We start from the raw sequence: 25,330 nt of genomic DNA, 5'->3' as shown, positions 1-25,330 counted from the left end.
CCTCTCATCTACTGGGGTAAACTCCAATGTAGTGGTCACCCAGGGACTTGTGAATATCCCCACACCCACCCGGCACCTCACACCCTGGGCAACTCCAGAGAAGAATAAGGTCCAACCCCTATTGAGGCTGTGCGTGGAGGCAAGGTCCACCAGATGTAACTGGTATTCAATCAATCAATCAATTTTTTATAGTGCCAAATCACAACAAACAGTTGCCCCAAGGCGCTTTATATTGTAAGGCAAGGCCATACAATAATTATGTAAAACCCCAACGGTCAAAATGACCCCCTGTGAGCAAGCACTTGGCTACAGTGGGAAGGAAAAACTCCCTTTTAACAGGAAGAAACCTCCAGCAGAACCAGGCTCAGGAGGGGTAGTCTTCTGCTGGGACTGGTTGGGGCTGAGGAGAGAACCAGGAAAAAGACATGCTGTGGAGGGGAGCAGAGATCAATCACTAATGATTAAATGCAGAGTGGTGCATACAGAGCAAAAGAGAAAGAAACAGTGCATCATGGGAACCCCCCAGCAGTCTACGTCTATAGCAGCATAACTAAGGGATGTTCAGGGTCACCTGATCCAGCCCTAACTATAAGCTTTAGCAAAAAGGAAAGTTTTAAGCCTAATCTTAAAAGTAAGAGGGTGTCTGTCTACCTGATCTGAATTGGGAGCTGGTTCCAGAGGAGAGGAGCCTGAAAGCTGAAGGCTCTGCCTCCCATTCTACTCTTACAAACCCTAGGAACTACAAGTAAGCCTGCAGTCTGAGAGCGAAGCGCTCTATTGGGGTGATATGGTACTATGAGGTCCCTAAGATAAGATGGGACCTGATTATTCAAAACCTTATAAGTAAGAAAGAATTTTAAATTCTATTCTAGAATTAACAGGAAGCCAATGAAGAGAGGCCAATATGGGTGAGATATGCTCTCTCCTTCTAGTCCCGTTACTACTCTAGCTGCAGCATTTTGAATTAACTGAAGGCTTTTTAGGGAACTTTTAGGACAACCTGATAATAATGAATTACAATAGTCCAGCCTAGAGGAAATAAATGCATGAATTAGTTTTTTCAGCATCACTCTGAAACAAGACCTTCCTAATTTTAGAGATATGCGCAAATGCAAAAAAGCAGTCCTACATATTTGCTAATATGCGCATTGAAGGACATATCCTGGATCAACATTGGTCAGGGTAATGCCATCCAGAGTAAGGATCTGGTTAGACACCATGTTTCTAAGATTTGTGGGGCCAAGTACAATAACTTCAGTTTTATCTGAATTTAAAAGCAGGAAATTAGACGTCATCCATGTCTTTATGTCTGTAAGACAATCCTGGCAGTTTAGCCTAATTGTGTGTCTCCTCTGGCTTCATGGATAGATAAAGCTGGGTATCATCTGCGTAACAATGAAAATTTAAGCAATGCTTTCTAATAATACTGCCTAAGGGAAGCATGTATAAAGTGAATAAAATCGGTCCTAGCACAGAACCTTGTGGAACTCCATAATTAACTTTAGTCTGTGAAGAAGATTCCCCATTTACATGAACAAATTGTAATCTATTAGATAAATATGATTTCAAACCACCGCAGCGCAGTGCCTTTAATACCTATGGCATGCTCTAATCTCTGTAATAAATTTTATGGTCAACAGTATCAAAAGCAGCACTGAGGTCTAACAGAACAAGCACAGAGATGAGTCCACTGTCTGAGGCCATAAGAAGATCATTTGTAACCTTCACTAATGCTGTTTCTGTACTATGATGAATTCTAAAACCTGACTGAAACTCTTCAAATAGACCATTCCTCTGCAGGTGATCAGTTAGCTGTTTTACAACTACCCTTTCAAGAATTTCAAAACACAACCAAACAAGTAATAGTGAACAATGACAAAAATGGTAAACTAATCTTTCAAACTAAACGGGTGTGAATATATTCTTTTTGTAAGCCTTTTAAAACCAACCAATGTACCAAGTATTGTAATATTATCAGGACGATTATTCCAAATATTCACTGTTACGGCCCTGGCCTTGTGGGCTGGGTATTTGGTTGTTTGTTTTGCCCTCTTCTTTGTCTGCAGGGTGCTCATTTCCGGAGGACGCACTATAAAGCTTAGTTCTCCCTCTCTGCTGCTTCGGGTCCCTGACGTGCGGTTGCTGGGCTCCGGGTCCTTCGACATGCACCTTTGACTTTGCTTTTTAATTTCACATGTCACACATCTTCGCACACATACATACATCCAAACACCTGCCTTCACCACTGACGCTGACGTTCACACCTTATCTTTTTTTTGTTAATAAATTCTTATTTTATGCACGTTACTCCGGCATGGTCTCCATTTTTGTTATGGCTTTGAGCCGGTCATAACAAATTGGGGGCTCGTCCGTTTTTAGGTTTAGTAACATGTTGTAGTTTAAGTCATTTTGTCTAACCGTGTTTCTGTTGTGGATTACAGTGTTGGACTGGGTGCTTGGGCGTATTGGATAGCGCTTGTATTTTGTCGGCTTTTGGCCTTGTCTGAGTTATCTGTGCATTCTGATTGGCGTGTGTTGGGGGAAGCCCATGACGTCATTTTCTTATTTGTTAGTTTGCACTTTTTGGAGACGTGCCAGAAGTCAAGTTCGGTTGCGTTGTTTGTGCAGCTTGAGGGAGCATTTTTCCATGGTTTTGGGACGCAGTGTGTTATTTTGTGGAAGGTAAGTGTGAATCCTCTGATGTGCACTGGTGTTACGTTTAGACGGGTGTCCCCTGGTAGGTTGTAGCGGCATTTACCAACAGGAGTTCACCGCGGGGTTTTTTAGTGCAGAGGTACGGCGGGTGGAGCTTCCACTTTTTCCCTTTCCCTACTTCGGCTCGGGTGCATTTCCGTGGTTCGTGTGGTTGCCAGCGTGCTGGTCGCCTGTAGCGTGCCACTGGGTTATAAGTGCTTAAAAACCCACCGCTACGCCTCACGAAGACTAGGGTTTGAGTTTGTAAGTTGGTGCGTAGGTAGTTTAGCGAGGGCGTCCTCGTCTTTGGTTGGCTGTCGTTAAAGCCGGTGGTGTACATTAGACGGGTTCTCACTTAACCTTCTGTTTGGTCTCTTGTGAAGTTTCGCCATGGATGAAGTTGTTGAAGATTTTATTGAGTCGCCATGTGAAATGGCTTGGATGTTTTGTACAAAAAAGCAACTTTGATGTTGGCAGCACATTATAAGGTTGAAGTTGGTACAATTCAGATAACTAAAGAATATATTAAAGGTAATTTGAAGTCCAAGTTGTTTGAGACTGGTGTTTAAAGCCTGGTACTGTTGGGCCTGGTGCGTTTGGGGACTTGTCTCTCGTCTGTTGGGATGAGTGCCTCTGGTTTATCTTTTGAACAGCAGAAGGAATTGCTTTTGTTGAAATTGGAAGCTGAGCAGGAATCTGAAAGACAGCATCAGGAGTTGGAATGACTAAAATTGAGGTGGCGAGGCGGAAACTTCAGCGTATTGTTGAAGGTAAGCTGGATGGTGTGGAGCGCCCTCTGGGTGTGCATGCGGGAGTTACGTCGGATGATTTGGGTGATTTGAGATTGGTTCCAAAATTTAATGAAAAAGACCCAGAAACATTTTTTTCTTTGAGCGTTTAGCTGAGACTCGTGGTTGGTCAGATTCTACATGCATGTTGTTGTTACAGTGTGTTCTCACTGGTAAAGCTCAACAGGCTTTTTTCTGCTTTGAATATTGCTGATTGTGTGGAGGATAGTACTGTAAATCTGCTGTACTTAAAGCCTATGAGTTAGTGCCTGAGGTGTATAGACAGTGTTTTCGGGGGGTGGAAACGTGGTGAAAAGTCTCATTTGGAGTGTATGCGGGATCTGTTTACTCATTTTGACAGTTGGTGCTCCTCACCTAATGTCACCACTTTTGAAAGTCTCTGTGATTTAATTTTGCTGGAACAGTTTAAAAATTATGTTTCTGAGCATATTGCAACTTACACTGTTGAGCGTGGAGTTAAGTCTGTGGTGGAGGCTGCGGCGCTTGCTGATGATTATTATCTGACCCATTCATCTGGGAGTAGTTTGGGCTGCTCTGGTCACGTGGAGGTTTTTCAGAAAGGCCTGATTTCGAGTCTAGAAATGGAAGGTTTTCACGGGAGTCTGAACAAGTTTGTAATTATTGTCACAAGCGCGGACACTGGAAAAGTGACTGTTATGCACTGAAGTCTCGTCTTAAACAGGGTACTGGTGGTGCTAAGCCTGCCATGTGCACTGCATCTGTTGTGAAGGGGCAGGAAGTGACAAAGGTTACTGTTAAGCCTGAGTTGGAGTCATATTTGCCATTTATTACTGATGGTTTTGTGTCCCTGGTGGACAGTGAAGAGCAGGTGCGTGTAAGAATTTTACGTGACACTGGTGCTTTTGACTCTTATTGTGGCTTCTGCTTTGCCATTCTCAAATAAAAATTCTGTTGGCTCAGACATTCCTGTTATGGGGATGAGCATGAATGTTTTGAGTGTGCCACAGCACAACATGATGCTCAGTGTGATCTTTTCCAGGGTGAGGTGGCTGTTGGGGTACTTCCAGCCTTACCTGTGGATGGGGTGGACATGATCTTAGGCAATGACATTGCAGGTAGCCGGGTGTGGGCGGATGTCCCTCCACCTGTGATGGTGACTGATGTTCCTGTGCTGCGTAATAAGCCTGATGAGAATGAAGTGCAGTTTCCAGACGTGTTCGGTGCCTGTGTGGTGACCCGTTCAAGGACGCAGAGAGATAAGTGTTCTGATGATGACTCTAAAAATGATTTGACTGTGCCTGTGGCTCCCTGGTCTATTTCTTGCAGTGATTTGGTGAAGGAGCAAAAGCAAGACAACACTTTGGCGGCTTTGTGGGAGGAGGTTTGTTCTGCAGTGGAGGTTAGGAACAAGTGTCATGGCTACTCTGTGCACAATGATGTGTTGATGAGAAAATGGACACCTCAGTTAGATGAGTTTATTGGTGATCCTGTGTATCAAGTGGTTGTTCCTCTTAAATTTCGGCCTGTGGTTTTACAGATCTCTCATGATCAGTCTGGACATTGGGTGTAGGAAAACTTATGACCGTGTATTGAGGTATTTCTTTTGGCCTTGTTTAAAAAGAGATGTGTTCACGTACATAAAATCATGTCACACGTGTCAGTTGACTTGTAAGCCCAATCAGTCTTTGAAACCAGCTCCACTGTGTCCAATTCCAGCTATAGGACAACCATTTGAACATTTGTTAATAGATTGTGTAGGCCCACTGCCACTGTCTAAGTCGGGGCCTGTTACTTGTTGACTGTGATGTGTCTGTGCACTCGGTATCCAGCTGCATATCCTCTTTGTACCATTACTGCAAAATCTGTAGTCCGTGCATTGTCTCAGTTTTTTTCTGTTTTGGGTGTCCCACGTGTGCTACAATCTGACAGGGGATCGAACTTTTGTTCGAAATTGTTTGCACAGGTCCTTAAACAACTAAATGTGACACACAATCTTTCTTCTGCTTGTCATGCGCAGAGTCAGGGCGCGCTTGAACGATTTCACCAGACTTTAAAGGCCATGTTGCGTTCCTTTTGTGTCCAAATGCAGGGTGATGGGAAGAGGCCTTACCGTGGATGTTGCTGGCTGCTCGAGAGGTGGTCCAGGAAAGCACAGGGTTTAGCCCTAATGACCTGGTATTTGGCCATAAGGTCTGTGGTCCCCTGGCGTTGGTACAGGATGGTTGGAGAGATTCTGACCCTCCCAGTAATTTATTGGATTTTGTGAATGGCTTCCGATATAGACTATATTTTGCTCAGGAAACTGCTAAGAAAAGCTTGCGGGAGTGCAGTTAAAATGAAAAAGCGCTATGACTCTAAGATGGAGCATAGAGAGTTTTTTCCTGGTGATCAAGTGCTGGCCTCGATGCCGTTGGTTACATCTCCTTTTCAGGCCAAGTATTGTGGTCCTTATTCTGTGCTAAAGAAGCTGTCAGATTTGAACTATTTAATTTCTACACCTGACCATAGGTCACGCATGAAACAGTTTCATGTTAATCTGTTGAGACCTTATGTTGCTCATGAGCCTGACTGTTTGTATGTCTGTTCCATCAGGATCTCCAGTTGTGGCAGAGCTGGATGTTGACGATCTTCCTAGTCCGGATGATGCTATTGTAACTGGTCGGTTGAAAAATACAGAGTCTTTGGAAAGGTTGTAAAGTTTTTGGGCCACTTGGCGCCATGGCAAAGAGATCAGTTGGTCCAGTTAATTCACAGCTTTCCTTGTATTTTTGGTGATACTCCATCACGCACCACTTGGTTAAAGCACGACATTGATGTTGGAGATGCTAAGCCTATAAGGCAAAGATTTTACAGAGTACATCCTGAAAAAAGCATTCATCTCGAGGCAGAAGTGGGGTATATGATTGAGAATGATATTGCGGTGCCTTCTGATTCTAGCTGGGCTTCTCCTTGCCTTCTGGTCCCTAAGTCTGATGGGAGTCCACGTTTCTGCACTGACTTTCGTCAAGTAAATGCAGTCACAAAACCTGACTCCTTTCCTTTGCCACGAATGGAAGACTGTGTGGACCAAGTGGGTGGGGCGAGCTTTGTGACCAAGCTGGACTTGTTAAAGGGGTATTGGCAGGTCCCCCTGACAGGGCAAAGCAGATTTCTTCTTTTATAACCCCTAGTGGCCTATACTCGTACAACGTCATGCTGTTTGGTTTGAGAAATGCACTAGCGTTATTTCAGCGCCTTATGAATTTAGTTATGCGGGACTTGGAAGGCTGTGCTGTGTACCTAGACGACCTGGTTGTTTTCACAAATAGCTGGCAGGAGCATTTGGAGCGGCTTGGAGCTGTGTTTGACCGCTTGGCTCAGGCCAATCTAACTGTGAACCTGGCTAAATGTGAGTTTGCTAAAGGCACAGTGGTATACCTGGGTCGTGTGGTTGGCCAGGGCACTGTGAGGCCTGTGCGGGATAAAGTCCAGACCATTGATCAATTTCCTTTACCCACTACAAAAAAGGAGCTGATGCAGTTTTTGGGGATGGTGGGCTATTACAGGTGTTTCTGTAAACATTTTTCTACTGTGGTAGTGCCCCTGACCGATCTTTTAAAAGGAAAGGTAAAATTTGTGTGGACCAATCTATGCCAGAAAGCATTTGAGCATGTCAAGGCATTACTTTCAAATGCCCCTGTTTTGGCTGCTCCTAGGTGGGACAGGGCATTTCAGTTGGAGGTCGATGCAAGTTCAGTTGGTGCAGGCGCTGTGTTGTTGCAGGCAGATGATGGGTGAATAGACCAGTTTGTTTCTTTTCAAGAAAATTCAGTCGTCATCAGAGGAACTATTCCGTTATTGAAAAAGAAACACTTGCTTTGATTTGGTCTTTACAGCATTTTAGTGTTTATGTCGGATGTGGTCCGTTAACTGTTTTTCCCGATCATAATCCGCTGACCTTCCTCAGCAGTCTGTAGTCTCCCAACCAAGGTTTAATGCGTTGGGCCCTATTGCTTCAATCTTATTGCCTTGAAATACAACATATTAAAGACTGTGATAATGTGGTGGCGGATGCGTTGTCTCGGGCGCATTGAACAACTTTGCCTGGCAGACACCTGTGAAGACTGGTGACCAGGTGTTCTGCTCTGTTGTGCCTGTTTGCCACGAGATCTTTGTCTAAACTTCTAGTGTTTTAGGTGCCTGGATACCTCTGTGGTCCAAACGTCTACGACAATGTTGTGACCTGGTTCACACATTGTCCACCTTCTAGAGGTACATTAGATTCCTTTCATGAGTTAAATTTTTTTTGTATGGGGTTTGTAAAGGTCCCTGATGGGTCCCCTTTTTGTGAGGGGGGGTGTTACAGCCCTGGGCCTTGTGGGCTGGGCATTTGGTTGTTTGTTTTGCCCTCTTCTTTGTCTGCAGGGTGCTCATTTCCGGAGGACGCACTATAAAGCTTAGTTCTCCCTCTCTGCTGCTTCGGGTCCTGACGTGCGGCTGCTGGGCTCCGTGTCCTTCGACATGCACCTTTGACTTTGCTTTTTAATTTCACATATCACACATCTTCGCACACATACAATACATCCAAACACCTGCCTTCACCACTGATGCTGACATTCACACCTCATCTTTGTTTTTGTTAAATTCTTATTTTGTGCACGTTACTCCGGCATGGTCTCCATTTTTGTTATGGCTTTGAGCCGGTCATAACACACACCCCCGACGGAAACATGAATTTTAACATCAGTTCGGCTCTCCAATTTCTCAAATAATAATGTTCCTCTCAAACTGTTACTGGAATCCCTCATTTTAAACAGATCATGGACATAATCTGTATTGTAATATACTCAACCAAGTACCAGAATTTTAAAATTTGTAGACAAGCAAATAACGGATCTGTTGGCTCATGATATGGTTTATTACTGATAATTCTTATAGCTGTCTTGTATTAGTTCTATATGTATTCCCTCAAACCTCGACACAGTATGTCATATGGAACAAGTAATGCATGGTATAAATGGTCAATGCATGATGGGAGAGGAAGTCTTGTGCTGTATGCTGAATTGCAATGGTTTTGGAAATTTTAGCTTTAACATAGTTCATATGTGTTTTCCAGCTTAATCTATTGTCAATATAAACACCAAGAAATTTTGTATCTGTTACAATTTCAATATCATGTAATTATAGATTTTTGCTTACATTCCTGCACTTATTTCCAAATATGATACACTTAGTTTCAGCAGAATTGAGTGATAATTTATTTAAATCGAACCATTGTATAAATTTATGTAATTGTTCTCCATCTTGTCCAGGAGCTGTCCCAAATGATCCCCACTACAAAACACAGTCGTATTATTCACAAATAAAATACAACTTACATACTTGGAAACCAAACATATATCATTAATATACAAACAAAACAACAATGTCCCATAGACTGAATCCTGGGACACCCCACAAGTAATCTTCCACCAATGTGGACACACAGATACCTGTTGTGTAAGTAGCTCGCTATCCAATCATGTGCCAATCCCCTGATACCATACGTCTGTAATTTGTCCAGTAGCAAGGTATGATCTATAGCAGGGGTGGGCAACTTGTTCCAGAAAGGGCCAAGAGGCTGCAGGTTTTCTTTGCAGCCACTGACTCCAGCAGGTGATTTCACTGATTAATATCACTTTGAGCAGATGGAATCAGTTAACATTGCTGTTCACATGGAACCCTTCTCCACTTCGGCCTTCAGAGTTCTCTTTTGAATATTTGCTACTACCACCATGATCTGCACCCGCTCCACCCGGGCCCGCGCCTTGGGCTTCCGTGTTCACCGCGGCGACCTCCTACTCGTGGCATAGCCCTCGCAGCCCCTGTCACCAGTGACGGCCGGGTATGGGCCCACACTGTCCTACATGCATGTCTTTGTTTTTATCTTTCTGTCTTAAATACAGTCTATTTGTGTCCCACATACATATCTCTGTCTTTAATTTAAGGGCAGGGCCTCCTGAGGTCAGTGCAGTTCTTGCTTTGGGCATAACAAAGTGCAAAGCATCTATAGACCAGAGATCAAGATGTCCATGTGTCCTTATGAAAAGAGAAGACAAATACAAAAGAGTCCTACCAGAATGATTTAGTAAATAAATAAATACCAACGGCTGAGGCGTCGGGCATCTAAAGACGTCCGCTTAACGGTAGAATAAAGTACACAGTGGTGAGTCAGGGAGCTACAGTTGGTAATACTTCCCAGTGTCCCATGGTACAACACTGTCTAGCTTGGAAAGACGGTGTGCAGAAGCAGTCATGTAAAAGACATGTCCATCGTCAATAAACTGTAAACATGTGTCTGTGTTCAGATACTCACGTGTGGTTTTATTTGTCCACAGTTCCCACGGCCACTTCGACGGCTCCCTTCTCTCCTGGTAAGACTGTTGTTTTGTTTTTCTACAACTCTAATGCTTTTGCACTCTCTGTCTCTCTCTCTCTCTCTCTCTCTCTCTCTCTCATTTATCATTTTGTTCAGTGCTTTGATTATTGGGAAAGTCCAACATAAGTAGTTATTATAATAATAACTATTAGTAACAAACATGGGATTTTTTGAAATAGGTCACATTTGAGGATAAGTCGCTGAACCTCCCAAAGTAAAAAAAAAATGCAACTTACACGCTGGAAAATACGGTACTCCATTTCTGTGTTACACTGAGGTTAGTAAATTAAAATCTTTGAACTCAAATGGTGAGAAATTCAACAGTTCTTTCTTTTCTTCATTTTATTTGGGTCCTTCACATCGTCTCTTCGTTTTTTCCTTCCACACCATCTTAGTCTATGTACTTGGACAAACAAGGAAACGGAAATCTGCCAGTCCCCTGCTGGTGGGTGTGGTCCTCAGGGGCAGGATAGTACATGGAAAATTTGAGCTAGCTTAGCTTTTGTAAGTAACAAAGAAAAGCAAGTCAAAATGTAATAAGCATAATAAAGTGTATTAGAAATGACCAATGACAGATGTTTTTGGTGGTAGGGTACACCTGCCAGACCTAAAAAGGGCACCAAAAATCATGCTAGATCAGCTCATTGGGGGTAACAACTTGAAACCCTAACCCTAACCCACACGATGTTGCAGAGGCGTGTCAGCCAAGACAGCCCAACAACATCCAGAGACTTAAGGTACTCAGGACGGATTTCATCCACCCCAGGAGCCTTGCCACCGAGGAGCTTTCTAACCACCTCGGTGACTTCGGCCTGGGTAATGGATGAGTCCACCTCCGAGTCCCCAGTCTCTGTTTCCTCTTCGGAAGACGTGACGATGGGATTGAGGAAATCCTCGAAGTACTCCTTCCACCACCCGACAACATCCCCAGTCAGGGTCAACAGCTCCCCACCCACACTGTAAACAGTGCTGGTGGAGAGCTGCTTCCGCCTCCTGAGGCGTCGGACGGTTTTCCAGAATCTCTTCGAGGCCGACCGATCGAACTCCTCCCAGACCCGGGTTTTTGCCTCTGCGACCACACGGGCTGCGGCACGCTTGGCCTGCCGGTACCTGTCAGCTGCCACTGGGGTCCCACCTACCAACAAAGATAAGTAGGACTCCTTCTTCAGCTTGACGGCATCCCTTACTTCCGGTGTCCACCACCGGGTTCGGGGATTGCCGCCGCGACAGGCACCAGAGACCTTGCGACCACAGCTATGAGCAGCCACATCGACATTGGAGGTGGAGGTGGTGGGTTCCATTGTCGAACTTCAAACCAGCTTCAAATTTACCAGTAGGGACCACTTTATCAGAAATGAGCAGTGACAGACATTTTCAGTGGTGGGGGGTCCGAGCCAGACACCCAAAAGTAGAGTGCCTTGATAGAGAGAGTGGCGACATGAGGAGTCAAAAAAAGATTGGTCACATGACTCATGGTGCCATCTTTAGTTCAAAATAGCGTTCACTGTTAATGTGTCTGCATGTAAATCCAGCTATTTTATTTATTTATTCACTGAAAATGCCGGGTTGTTGTGCATTTGGAGGCACAAATAGACACAACAAGGGCTTCAAGATGTACAGATTCCCTTAAAGCTATGAACAGAAGAAAAATTTGGGAAAATAAAGTCAGCTGGAATGGAAGCCAACATCATCATCAAAGCTTTGAGAGGTGAATTTATTGTTCAGTCCCATGTACAGTGGTTGGCTCTCACTGCGGTATTGTATCACTTCCTGTTCCGGAGCACAGCGGTGTTTTTCTGTATCTGTTAGCTGTTTAATCTGCGCAGTTAGATTGATCTAGTTATCTAGATTACGATTTGTTTCCCAGTGTAATCTTCACGTGCCTTAACTAAAGCACTCCTTCTGCTGAATCACCTCTAAATACTTTACACATTATTCACTTTGCGTGTTTTTAGGAATCCGCTAGCTCTAGCGCAGCTACTCGCTCTTAGCCGTATTTAGCATGGCGGCTTCTCCTTTCTCCTCCGCACTTTCTGCTCTGGGTGTGGAATGTTTAGTTATTCCTCGGCCTCCTTTAGCAGTAACGGTACTTGTAATAGTGTAGCTTATTCGTAGCTTTGGAGGCCAGGCTGGGCGAATTGGAGAACCGGCTCTGCAACGTGGAAAATTCTACAGCTAGCCAGGCCCCTGTAGTCTGTGCGGACCAAGGTAGCTTAGCCGCCGTTAGTACCCCCTGGCAGATCCCGAGCAGCCGGGAAAGCAGGCTGAATGGGTGACTGGAGGAGGAAGCGTAGTCCTAAACAGAAGCCCCGTGTACACCGCCAACCCGTTCACATCTCTAACCGTTTTTTCCCCACTCGACGACACACCCGCCGAGGATCAAACTCTGGTTATTGGCGACTCTGTTTTGAGAAATGTGAAGTTAGCGACACCAGCAACCATAGTCAATTGTCTTCCGGGGGCCAGAGCAGGCGACATTGAAGGAAATTTGAAACTGCTGGCTAAGGCTAAGCGTAAATTTGGTAAGATTGTAATTCACGTCGGCAAGTAATGGCACACCCGGTTACGCCAATCGGAGGGTCACTAAAATTAACATTAAATCGGTGTGTAACTTTGCAAAAACAATGTCGGACTCTGTAGTTTTCTCTGGGCCCCTCCCCAATCAGACCGGGAGTGACATGTTTAGCCGCCATGTTCTCCTTGAATTGCTGGCTGTCTGAGTGGTGTCCAAAAAATGAGGTGGGCTTCATAGATAATTGGCAACAGCTTCTGGGGAAAACCTGGTCTTGTTAGGAGAGACGCATCCATCCCCACTTTTGGATGGAGCAGCTTTCATTTCTAGAAATCTGGCCAATTTTCTTAAATCCTCCAAACCGTGACTATCCAGGGTTGGGACCCAGGAAGCAGAGTTGTAGTCTTACACACCTCTCTGCAGCTTCTCTCTCCCCTGCCATCCCCTCATTACCCCATCCCCGTAAAGACGGTGCCTGCTCCCAGACTACCAATAACCAGCAAAAATCTATTTAAGCATAAAAATTCAAAAAGAAAAAATAATATAGCACCTTCAACTGCACCACAGACTAAAACCGTTAAATGTGGTCTATTAAACATTAGGTCTCTCTCTTCTAAGTCCCTGTTGGTAAATGATATAATAATTGATCAACATATTGATTTATTCTGCCTTACAGAAACCTGGATACAGCAGGATGAATATGTTAGTTTAAATGAGTCAACACCCCCGAGTCACACTAACTGTCAGAATGCTCGTAGCACGGGCCGGGGCGGAGGATTAGCAGCAATCTTCCATTCCAGCTTATTAATTAATCAAAAACCCAGACAGAGCTTTAATTCATTTGAAAGCTTGACTCTTAGTCTTGTCCATCCAAATTGGAAGTCCCAAAAACCAGTTTTATTTATTATCTATCGTCCACCTGGTCGTTACTGTGAGTTTCTCTGTGAATTTTCAGACCTTTTGTCTGACTTAGTGCTTAGCTCAGATAAGATAATTATAGTGGGCGATTTTACCATCCACACAGATGCTGAGAATGACAGCCTCAACACTGTATTTAATCTATTATTAGACTCTATCGGCTTTGCTCAAAAAGTAAATGAGTCCACCCACCACTTTAATCATATCTTAGATCTTGTTCTGACTTATGGTATGGAAATAGAAGACTTAACAGTATTCCCTGAAAACTCCCTTCTGTCTGATCATTTCTTAATAACATTTACATTTACTCTGATGGACTACCCAGCAGTGGGGAATAAGTTTCATTACACTAGAAGTCTTTCAGAAAGCGCTGTAACTAGGTTTAAGGATATGATTCCTTCTTTATGTTCTCTAATGCCATATACCAACACAGTGCAGAGTAGCTACCTAAACTCTGTAAGTGAGATAGAGTATCTCGTCAATACATTTTACATCCGCATTGAAGACAACTTTGGATGCTGTAGCTCCTCTAAAAAAGAGAGCTTTAAATCAGAAGTGCCTGACTCCGTGGTATAACTCACAAACTCGTAGCTTAAAGCAGATAACCCGTAAGTTGGAGAGGAAATGGCGTCTCACTAATTTAGAAGATCTTCACTTAGCCTGGAAAAAGAGTCTGTTGCTCTCTAAAAAAGCCCTCCGTAAAGCTAGGACATCTTTCTACTCATCACTAATTGAAGAAAATAAGAACAACCCCAGGTTTCTTTTCAGCACTGTAGCCAGGCTGACAAAGAGTCAGAGCTCTATTGAGCTGAGTATTCCATTAACTTTAACTAGTAATGACTTCATGACTTTCTTTGCTAACAAAATTTTAACTATTAGAGAAAAAATTACTCATAACCATCCCAAAGACATATCGTTATCTTTGGCTGCTTTCAGTGATGCCGGTATTGGTTAGACTCTTTCTCTCCGATTGTTCTGTCTGAGTTATTTTCATTAGTTACTTCATCCAAACCATCAACATGTTTATTAGACCCCATTCCTACCAGGCTGCTCAAGGAAGCCCTACCATTATTTAATGCTTCGATCTTAAATATGATCAATCTATCTTTGTTAGTTGGCTATGTACCACAGGCTTTTAAGGTGGCAGTAATTAAACCATTACTTAAAAAGCCATCACTTGACCCAGCTATCTTAGCTAATTATAGGCCAATCTCCAACCTCCTTTTCTCTCAAAAATTCTTGAAAGGGTAGTTGTAAAACAGCTAACTGATCATCTGCAGAGGAATGGTCTATTTGAAGAGTTTCAGTCAGGTTTTAGAATTCATCATAGTACAGAAACAGCATTAGTGAAGGTTACAAATGATCTTCTTATGGCCTCAGACAGTGGACTCATCTCTGCTTGTTCTGTTAGACCTCAGTGCTGCTTTTGATACTGTTGACCATAAAATTTTATTAGAGAGATTAGAGCATGCCATAGGTATTAAAGGCACTGCACTGCGGTGGTTTGAATCATATTTGTCTAATAGATTACAATTTGTTCATGTAAATGGGGAATCTTCTTCACAGACTAAAGTTAATTATGGAGTTCCACAAGGTTCTGTGCTAGGACCAATTTTATTCACTTTATACATGCTTCCCTTAGGCAGTATTATTAGACGGTATTGCTTAAAGTTTCATTGTTACGCAGATGATACCCAGCTTTATCTATCCATGAAGCCAGAGGACACACACCAATTAGCTAAACTGCAGGATTGTCTTACAGACATAAAGACATGGATGACCTCTAATTTCCTGCTTTTAAACTCAGATAAAACTGAAGTTATTGTACTTGGCCCCACAAATCTTAGAAACATGGTGTCTAACTAGATCCTTACTCTGGATGGCATTACCTTGACCTCTAGTAATACTGTGAGAAATCTTGGAGTCATTTTTGATCAGGATATGTCATTCAAAGCGCATATTAAACAAATATGTAGGACTGCTTTTTTGCATTTACGCAATATCTCTAAAATCAGAAAGGTCTTGTCTCAGGGTGATGCTGAAAAACTAATTCATGCATTTATTTCCTCTAGGCTGGACTATTGTAATTCATTATTATCAGGTTGTCCTAAAAGTTCCCTAAAAGCCTTCAGTTAATTCAAAATGCTGCAGCTAGAGTACTGACGGGGACTAGAAGGAGAGAGCATATCTCACCCATATGGCCTCTCTTCATTGGCTTCCTGTTAATTCTAGAATAGAATTTAAAATTCTTCTTCTTACTTATAAGGTTTTGAATAATCAGGTCCCATCTTATCTTAGGGACCTCGTAGTACCATATCACCCCAATAGAGCGCTTCGCTCTCAGACTGCAGGCTTACTTGTAGTTCCTAGGGTTTGTAAGAGTAGAATGGGAGGCAGAGCCTTCAGCTTTCAGGCTCCTCTCCTGTGGAACCAGCTCCCAATTCAGATCAGGTAGACAGACACCCTCTCTACTTTTAAGATTAGGCTTAAAACTTTCCTTTTTGCTAAAGCTTATAGTTAGGGCTGGATCAGGTGACCCTGAACCATCCCTTAGTTATGCTGCTATAGACTTAGACTGCTGGGGGGTTCCCATGATGCACTGTTTCTTTCTCTTTTTGCTCTGTATGCACCACTCTGCATTTAATCATTAGTGATTGATCTCTGCTCCCCTCCACAGCATGTCTTTTTCCTGGTTCTCTCCCTCAGCCCCAACCAGTCCCAGCAGAAGACTGCCCCTCCCTGAGCCTGGTTCTGCTGGAGGTTTCTTCCTGTTAAAAGGGAGTTTTTCCTTCCCACTGTAGCCAAGTGCTTGCTCACAGGGGGTCGTTTTGACCGTTGGGGTTTTATATAATTATTGTATGGCCTTGCCTTACAATATAAAGCGCCTTGGGGCAACTGTTTGTTGTGATTTGGCGCTATATAAAAAAATTGATTGATTGATTGATGTACAGGAAAACCGTCATCATATAAACTAAACCGTCATCGTATAAAGATATTCGCAGTCACCGGACAAAAATGTTTTTATATTGTTTTATTGATATTTTGATAAATATCCCGTTCGATCGCAATGTATTTCCATTAAAAACTCCAAGCAGTCTGGACGTGCAGAGGTACAAATTAAAGTTCAGCTCTGACACTTGCCCATTTAAGGAAAGTGGGATTGGAGTCATTTCTATGAGTAAAAGTCCGACCGTTTAGTTTTTTCACACTGTGTTCAGACTGGAACCTGAAGCCTGATGTGCACTTGTTAAATCAAACACAAAAGGCTGTGATTCGATACTTTTCTGCTTTTAATCCTTCATCTCCCATCATCAGCAGTTTTTCTAGTGTGCACGCTGATAAATGAATCAGAAAAGTCTGCATCACATTTACAGCACAAAGTCGGTAAAAGTTGTACAGCTTACCTTTGAATTGGATGTGATGATGGTAGAAGGAAAAGCTTGTTGATGGTCAGATTAGTCCAGAATAAAGCATAATCCAGAGACGGGGGACTTTAAACTGTCACACACATCATTGCATGGCACAGACTACGTTTACATGCAGCCAATAACCCTTTCATAACCGGAATATTAGCAATAACCCGGTTGCACACGGCCATGTAAACACCCGCAAAAACCCGAATATGCTCATTTCCGGTTTTTAAAAACCCGAATAAGAGCCCTGGGTTACTCCTTTTCTAACCCGAATATCGGGTCATATAAACGCGCATCGGGATATCCCCATAGAAAGGAACATTATTTTGTGTTCTGCGCATGTCCTATCGGCAAGGAATCTTGGTCTTTTGAGTGCGGCAACTACTTGTATGCGGCGCGCGCAACCCACCGGACACCACAGAAGCAGAGATGAACAGCGCATTGTGTTCTGCTTCCTTATCAGGCGGGCTGGTTGCGGCGCATCACCGCGATTGCTCTGCCTCCGATGCGCTTACTGAGTTTGCAGGCTTGGTAAACACAGCAGCGGGCCACTCACACCGCCCCCCCCCCCCCTCCCTCTGCTGTGTGGAACTGTGCCAAATCTGGCAACAGGTCCAGAGACTACCTCGCTGTTTTGGTGCAGAGGCAGCCCGCAGGAGAGAAAAGTGAGAAAAATGTTAATGCATGTTTGAGAAAAGTGTGTAGTGAGGGGTTTTGCATGAACAGGATTACACAAAGCAGGATTTGCACGAACGCCAGACCAAATCAAGCAACGGTGGAAGATGTGCGTCGCTGTTTAGATGGGGATATTCCAAATGATACCAGTGACCATGTATACAGGAGTAACTCTGTCTGCTTAAGCATGTAAACGGGTTATTCCTAATGATTCAGAAACCGGAATATTGACCTTAACCCGAATATTAATGGCATGTAAACGTAGTCAGAGTTACAGAGCAGAAGCTGCATAAATCAGGCTTTAAATTCATTACATAAATAATCATAAATTGTAAATATGATAGCTTAACTATTTTTTTTATATTTATTTTGACAGTACATGTGTTGCTGTATGTGTGGTTAAGTGATTTTAAAAAATGTTGAAAACATTAAAGGTCCATTCAGTAGTTCAGCGCAGTTGAACTCAAAATGGAGTTGACACCACTCTCTCTAATCAAGGCACTCTACCCAAAAGTACCACACCCTTATAAGCTGAGCTTATAAGGGTCTTTTATGGGATTCAAAGAGATTATGGAGTGTTACTGTCGCTTTAAGGACGGCCCAGAGCGACTGATGGTGCGCTGCTCTCGAATGGTGTCCACTTTGATGTCCCTCACAGTTTCTGAAAACATTTTGATCAAGCAAAGCGGCAGTCTCTGAGCCATTCCTAAACAATGAAAAAAAAACGACGAGAGGGGTGGACCACTCCTCACTCAAAGCCTGCTCATAGGCGAATGACGCAACCGACAGGCGTGAAAAAACTCACGCATGCGCATGAAGGTTCAAGCTTGGCTGACACAATCACACGTGATTCAAATCCATATGGTTTTTGAAAAAATAATAAGGTCGGTTTCTTTTCTAATAGACCTTGTATGTTGTGCGTATGTGAGAACTGTTCTGGAATGCTGTAAACGAATTGCCCTCTGGGATCAATAAAGTTTTCTGAATCTGAAATCAACTTCAGATTTATCAGTCAGGCCCACTTGGGATTTACTACAGCAAAACTTCTTGGTTTCTAGACTATTTTCATCTCCTTGAAAGGCCATGCACTCTCCTTTCTCTTGCATTTGGTTCATACATTGATGGCTCAAGATAACTTTTAAAATCAGGATACTAACAGCAACTTGGCAATGGCAGTAGGCATCTTCAAGGGCTACCTTGAAAAATCATGGTTAGCAATTACCATGGATTTCCATGGTTCCATCAGTTTCCATGAGAAAACATGGTTTGTAGTAATCCTTTACTAAGCCTTGGTCCATATAATTGCAACATATTGCAGCAGTCCACCATCAAAGATCTGTGCATACTCCTGTGAAAGGTCTTTTTCTGTAAACAGAACCATCTGCATGGACTCCAGCTTGTTGAGCAGCGCTGCCTTGTCCGTCTTCACACGCGACCCATCACAGTGTGCAATTGACAGGGGATACGAGATGATCGGGAAGGAAAGGACATTGCAAAGGTCGAAGGCTGTTTCCTCTGCGACTGCCACTGTCAGACAGATAAAAGCATCTCACAGGCTCTCAGCATTGGTAATGTCTTTCTGCAGAGCTGGTACTTTGACCTTCCTCTTGACATTTTCAGCAGGGAAGTTCTGTACCTTGGTCCTTTTGACTGGCTGGAGAAAACGTCCACTGGTACTTTTCCACTCTTCTTTGAATTTTTCCCTGTCATCCGTTCCCCATTGGAGAGTTGTCAGCAGTCCTCAGCGGTCTTGGATGCTGCATACCCGGTTGCAACATTGTCTAATCTTGTCAGAGCATCCACCATAAAAGGACTGCAAGACTCATCAATCTTCTCACTGAGGGATTTCATTTGGTCGTTGTCCTTTGTAATGCGTGAAGGCAGGTATTGCACAGTTGCCTCTTCACTAATTTCATGTCAGGTGAGTGCTTGAAGTTCAGTCACAGCCAAAGCTCTTTGTGTCATTGTGATTGACCAACATCGCAGTGCAGTTTCAGAGTTCTGGATAGAAACAATCAATCAATCAGTCAATTTTATTTATATAGCGCAAAATCACAACAAACAGTTGCCCCAAGGCGCTTTATATTGTAAGGCAAGGCCATACAATAATTACGTAAAAACCCCAACGGTCAAAACGACCCCCTGTGAGCAAGCACTTGGCGACAGTGGGAAGGAAAAACTCCCTTGTAACAGGAAGAAACCTCCAGCAGAACCAGGCTCAGGGAGGGGCAGTCTTCCACTGGGACTGGTTGGGGCTGAGGGAGAGAACCAGGAAAAAGACATGCTGTGGAGGGGAGCACAGATCAATCACTAATGATTAAATGCAGAGTGGTGCATACAGAGCAAAAAGAGAAAGAAACACTCAGTGCATCATGGGAACCCCCCAGCAGTCTAAGTCTATAGCAGCATAACTGGTTCAGGGTCACCTGATCCAGCCCTAACTATAAGCTTTAGCAAAAAGGAAAGTTTTAAGCCTAATCTTAAAAGTAGAGAGGGTGTCTGTCTACCTGATCTGAATTGGGAGCTGGTTCCACAGGAGAGGAGCCTGAAAGCTGAAGGCTCTGCCTCCCATTCTACTCTTACAAACCCTAGGAACTACAAGTAAGCCTGCAGTCTGAGAGCGAAGCGCTCTATTGGGGTGATATGGTACTACGAGGTCCCTAAGATAAGATGGGACCTGAAGGCTTTTCAGGGAACTTTTAGGACAACCTGATAATAATGAATTACAATAGTCCAGCCTAGAGGAAATAAATGCATGAATTAGTTTTTCAGCATCACTCTGAGACAAGACCTTTCTAATTTTAGAGATATTGCATAAATGCAAAATGCAAAAAACAATGCCCCTCATACTTGATGCGGAACCCCTATTGATGGATTGCTCGAGAGAGAGATCAACTGCAGATCTGCTGTAATTCTTTGAGGTTCTCCAGACAGAAAAAGCTCCTTTTTGATGAACGTCTTACAAGGCTGGGTCCACAGTCAGCAATCTTTAAATGAAGAGTGTCCCCCATCTGGCATAATTTGGACGGTGTTGGGGAAAGAACACATCTAACACTGCTGGAAAGACACTGATGTAGCCATCCACATCATGCATCTTTGCAGCTCCCTGTGGATGTGATTGATGAGGAACATGCATATTCCCCAAAATTAGTATTGCAGCAGCAGGGCCAATTCCTTTGTTTTGTTGTTCACTGAAGACAGTTTAAGAAGTTTAAGATCAAAAGGTGAATATGAGAGAAGAGTTCAGAATTTCAGCTTTTATTTCCTGGTATTTACATTTACATGTATTAAATAGTTCAGGACGTACCACCATTTGCGGAAATTCATGCATTTATTTCCTCTAGGCTGGACTATTGTAATTCATTATTATCAGGTTGTCCTAAAAGTTCCCTGAAAAGCCTTCAGTTAATTCAAAATGCTGCAGCTAGAGTACTGACGGGGACTAGAAGGAGAGAGCATATCTCACCCATATTGGCCTCTCTTCATTGGCTTCCTGTTAATTCTAGAATAGAATTTAAAATTCTTCTTCTTACTTATAAGGTTTTGAATAATCAGTTCCATCTTATCTTAGGGACCTCATAGTACCATATCACCCCAATAGAGCGCTTCGCTCTCAGACTGCAGGCTTACTTGTAGTTCCTAGGGTTTGTAAGAGTAGAATGGGAGGCAGAGCCTTCAGCTTTCAGGCTCCTCTCCTGTGGAACCAGCTCCCAATTCAGATCAGGGAGACAGACACCCTCTCTACTTTTAAGATTAGGCTTAAAACTTTCCTTTTTGCTAAAGCTTATAGTTAGGGCTGGATCAGGTGACCCTGAACCATCCCTTAGTTATGCTGCTATAGACGTAGATTGCTGGGGGGTTCCCATGATGCACTGTTTTTCTCTTTTTGCTCTGTATGCACCACTCTGCATTTAATCATTAGTGATTGATCTCTGCTCCCCTCCACAGCATGTCTTTTTCCTGGTTCTCTCCCTCAGCCCCAACCAGTCCCAGCAGAAGACTGCCCCTCCCTGAGCCTGGTTCTGCTGGAGGTTTAGGAAGTTTTTCCTTCCCACTGTCGCCAAGTGCTTGCTCACAGGGGGTCGTTTTGACCGTTGGGGTTTTTCTGTAATTATTGTATGGCCTTGCCTTACAATATAAAGCGCCTTGGGGCAACTGTTTGTTGTGATTTGGCGCTATATAAAAAAATTGATTTGATTTGTTTGAACCCACCCATTTCTCAAGTGAGCAAAACTATTGGAACATGTGACAGGTGTTTCTTGTTGCCCAGGTGTTGCCTTTTAGGTTGATTGTTCAAACATTAAATAACTCTGCATGACTAGTGTAGGTTTTAGCCTCAGGTATAACCTGTAAACACGGCATTTCTTGTTAAAAACCAGCATGAAGACCAGAGAGTGGTCTATAGGAGAAAAGCAGGAAAATCCATCCGAGCCATTGGGCATAGCCAGGACATTTTGGAATGTCCTGAAAAAGAAAAACGACTGGTGTACTGAGCAACAGACAAACAGGGCAGCCAAGGAAAACAGCAGTTGATGACAGAAATATTGTGAGTGCTGTGAAGAAAACCCCAAAAACATCAGTAAGTGACATCACCTCCAACGTCCACAGTGCAGGGGTGAAGGTATCACAGTCCACTGTTGGAAGAAGACTCAGAGTAGAAACATAGAGGCCATACCATAAGATGCAAACCACTCATCAGCAGAACAAATCGGAAGGCCAGATTAGAATTTGCAAAGAAGTACAGAGACGAGCCACAAGAGTTCTGAAACACAATCTTATGGACCCCCCGGGAGGTGAACCCTGAAGCATCCTCAGGTGACCCAAGGTCCAAGCCCAGCTTAGAAGCCCAAAGTCTGAAGGAGTCTGGATGAAACAGTAAAATCAATTGGACAAAGACCAGCGAAGTGGGAGTATGGAAGAAGCTGAACGAGTCCTTTAGTAAGCTGTTGTCCAAATCACTGCATGGCACAGGAGAAGCCAAGCTGAAACTGGACAAATGTCGTAGAAGGAGTGAAGCAGCAGGATTGGCGAGGTGACAGGCAGGAAAGTCGCAGTCAGAACAAAAGGGATGAAGATAAAGGGGGCTTGATGACCTGGTAGCAAGGAGACAACAGCTCCTCAGGCAAAGGAGGAAAACAAAGGAAGCAGAAAAGGAAGCTAACAAAAAAGGAAGGAACAGGAATGGACAAACCTCTTCAAGAACCCCTTTTGGTTCGCTCAAGGACTCCTAGAGGAGAAGACAAGTGAATATTTTTGTTTTTGTTCTACACACCGTCTCTTAGTTTTTGTCCTACACGCCGTCTCTTAGTTTTTGTCCTACACGCCGTCTCTTAGTTTTTGTCCTACACGCCGTCTCTTAGTTTTTGTCCTACACGCCGTCTCTTAGTTTTTGTCCTACACGCCGTCTCTTAGTTTTTGTCCTACACGCCGTCTCTTTGTTTCTCTCCTACACGCCGTCTCTTTGTTTCTCTCCTACACGCCGTCTCTTTGTTTCTCTCCTACACGCCGTCTCTTTGTTTCTCTCCTACACGCCGTCTCTTTGTTTCTCTCCTACACGCCGTCTCTTTGTTTCTCTCCTACACGCCGTCTCTTTGTTTCTCTCCTACACGCCGTCTCTTTGTCCTCTCCTACACGCCGTCTCTTTGTTTTTCTCCTACACGCCGTCTCTTTGTTTCTGTCCTACACGCCGTCTCTTTGTTTCTGTCCTACACGCCGTCTCTTTGTTTCTCTCCTACACGCCGTCTCTTTGTTTCTCTCCTACACGCCGTCTCTTTGTTTCTCTCCTACACGCCGTCTCTTTGTTTCTCTCCTACACGCCGTCTCTTTGTTTCTCTCCTACACGCCGTCTCTTTGTTTCTCTCCTACACGCCGGTCTCTTTGTTTCTCTCCTACACGCCGTCTCTTTGTTTCTCTCCTACACGCCGTCTCTTTGTTTCTCTCCTACACGCCGTCTCTTTGTTTCTCTCCTACACGCCGTCTCTTTGTTTCTCTCCTACACGCCGTCTCTTTGTTTTTCTCTTACACGCCGTCTCTTTGTTTTTCTCTTACACGCCGTCTCTTTGTTTTTCTCTTACACGCCGTCTCTTTGTTTTTCTCTTACACGCCGTCTCTTTGTTTTTCTCTTACACGCCGTCTCTTTGTTTTCTCTTACACGCCGTCTCTTTGTTTTTCTCTTACACGCCGTCTCTTTGTTTTTCTCTTACACGCTGTCTCTTTGTTGTGTTTTTCTCTTACACACCGTCTTTGTTTTTCTCTTACACGCCGTCTCTTTGTTTTTCTCTTACACGCTGTCTCTTTGTTTTTCTCTTACACGCCGTCTCTTTGTTTTTCTCTTACACGCCGTCTCTTTGTTGTGTTTTTCTCTAACACGCCGTCTCTTTGTTGTGTTTTTCTCTTACACGCCGTCTCTTTGTTTTTCTCTAACACGCCGTCTCTGTTTTGTTTCTCTTACACGCCGTCTCTTTGTTTTTCTCTAACACGCCGTCTTTGTTTTTCTCTTACACGCCGTCTCTTTGTTTTTCTCTAACACGCCGTCTCTTTGTTTTTCTCTAACACGCCGTCTCTTTGTTTTTCTCTAACACGCCGTCTCTTTGTTTTTCTCTAACACGCCGTCTCTTTGTTTTTCTCTAACACGCCGTCTCTTTGTTTTTCTCTAACACGCCGTCTCTTTGTTTTTCTCTAACACGCCGTCTCTTTGTTTTTCTCTAACACGCCGTCTCTTTGTTTTTCTCTAACACGCCGTCTCTTTGTTTTTCTCTAACACGCCGTCTCTTTGTTTTCTCTAACACGCCGTCTCTTTGTTTTTCTCTAACACGCCGTCTCTTTGTTTTTCTCTAACACGCCGTCTCTTTGTTTTTCTCTAACACGCCGTCTCTTTGTTTTTCTCTAACACGCCGTCTCTTTGTTTTTCTCTAACACGCCGTCTCTTTGTTTTTCTCTAACACGCCGTCTCTTTGTTTTTCTCTAACACGCCGTCTCTTTGTTTTTCTCTAACACGCCGTCTCTTTGTTTTTCTCTAACACGCCGTCTCTTTGTTTTTCTCTAACACGCCGTCTCTTTGTTTTTCTCTAACACGCCGTCTCTTTGTTTTTCTCTAACACGCCGTCTCTTTGTTTTTCTCTAACACGCCGTCTCTTTGTTTTTCTCTAACACGCCGTCTCTTTGTTTTTCTCTAACACGCCGTCTCTTTGTTTTTCTCTAACACGCCGTCTCTTTGTTTTTCTCTAACACGCCGTCTCTTTGTTTTTCTCTAACACGCCGTCTCTTTGTTTTTCTCTAACACGCCGTCTCTTTGTTTTTCTCTAACACGCCGTCTCTTTGTTTTTCTCTAACACGCCGTCTCTTTGTTTTTCTCTAACACGCCGTCTCTTTGTTTTTCTCTAACACGCCGTCTCTTTGTTTTTCTCTAACACGCCGTCTCTTTGTTTTTCTCTAACACGCCGTCTCTTTGTTTTTCTCTAACACGCCGTCTCTTTGTTTTTCTCTAACACGCCGTCTCTTTGTTTTTCTCTAACACGCCGTCTCTTTGTTTTTCTCTAACACGCCGTCTCTTTGTTTTTCTCTAACACGCCGTCTCTTTGTTTTTCTCTAACACGCCGTCTCTTTGTTTTTCTCTAACACGCCGTCTCTTTGTTTTTCTCTAACACGCCGTCTCTTTGTTTTTCTCTAACACGCCGTCTCTTTGTTTTTCTCTAACACGCCGTCTCTTTGTTTTTCTCTAACACGCCGTCTCTTTGTTTTTCTCTAACACGCCGTCTCTTTGTTTTTCTCTAACACGCCGTCTCTTTGTTTTTCTCTAACACGCCGTCTCTTTGTTTTTCTCTAACACGCCGTCTCTTTGTTTTTCTCTAACACGCCGTCTCTTTGTTTTTCTCTAACACGCCGTCTCTTTGTTTTAAACTTTTCAGTTTCTCGTTGTGAGACTGCAGAAGCTTTTCAAATATTTATATTT

The 25,330-nt window shown here is 43.5% G+C and overlaps 1 protein-coding gene across 1 annotated transcript in view; it reads left to right on the top strand.

Annotated features, from left to right (window-relative positions):
• Positions 1-25,330, top strand: part of mcama (melanoma cell adhesion molecule a) — a 183,755-nt gene that overhangs the window by 139,653 nt on the left and 18,772 nt on the right. The window contains exon 18 of the mRNA XM_034178051.1: positions 9,821-9,856. Within this exon, the coding sequence (XP_034033942.1) occupies positions 9,821-9,856 (36 nt within the window). The remainder of the gene's footprint in view (positions 1-9,820; positions 9,857-25,330) is intronic.

The sequence above is a fragment of the Thalassophryne amazonica genome, chromosome 9, assembly GCF_902500255.1.
Source record: "Thalassophryne amazonica chromosome 9, fThaAma1.1, whole genome shotgun sequence".
NCBI lineage: Eukaryota > Metazoa > Chordata > Actinopteri > Batrachoidiformes > Batrachoididae > Thalassophryne > Thalassophryne amazonica.
This window is presented reverse-complemented; position numbering and strand designations above follow the sequence as displayed.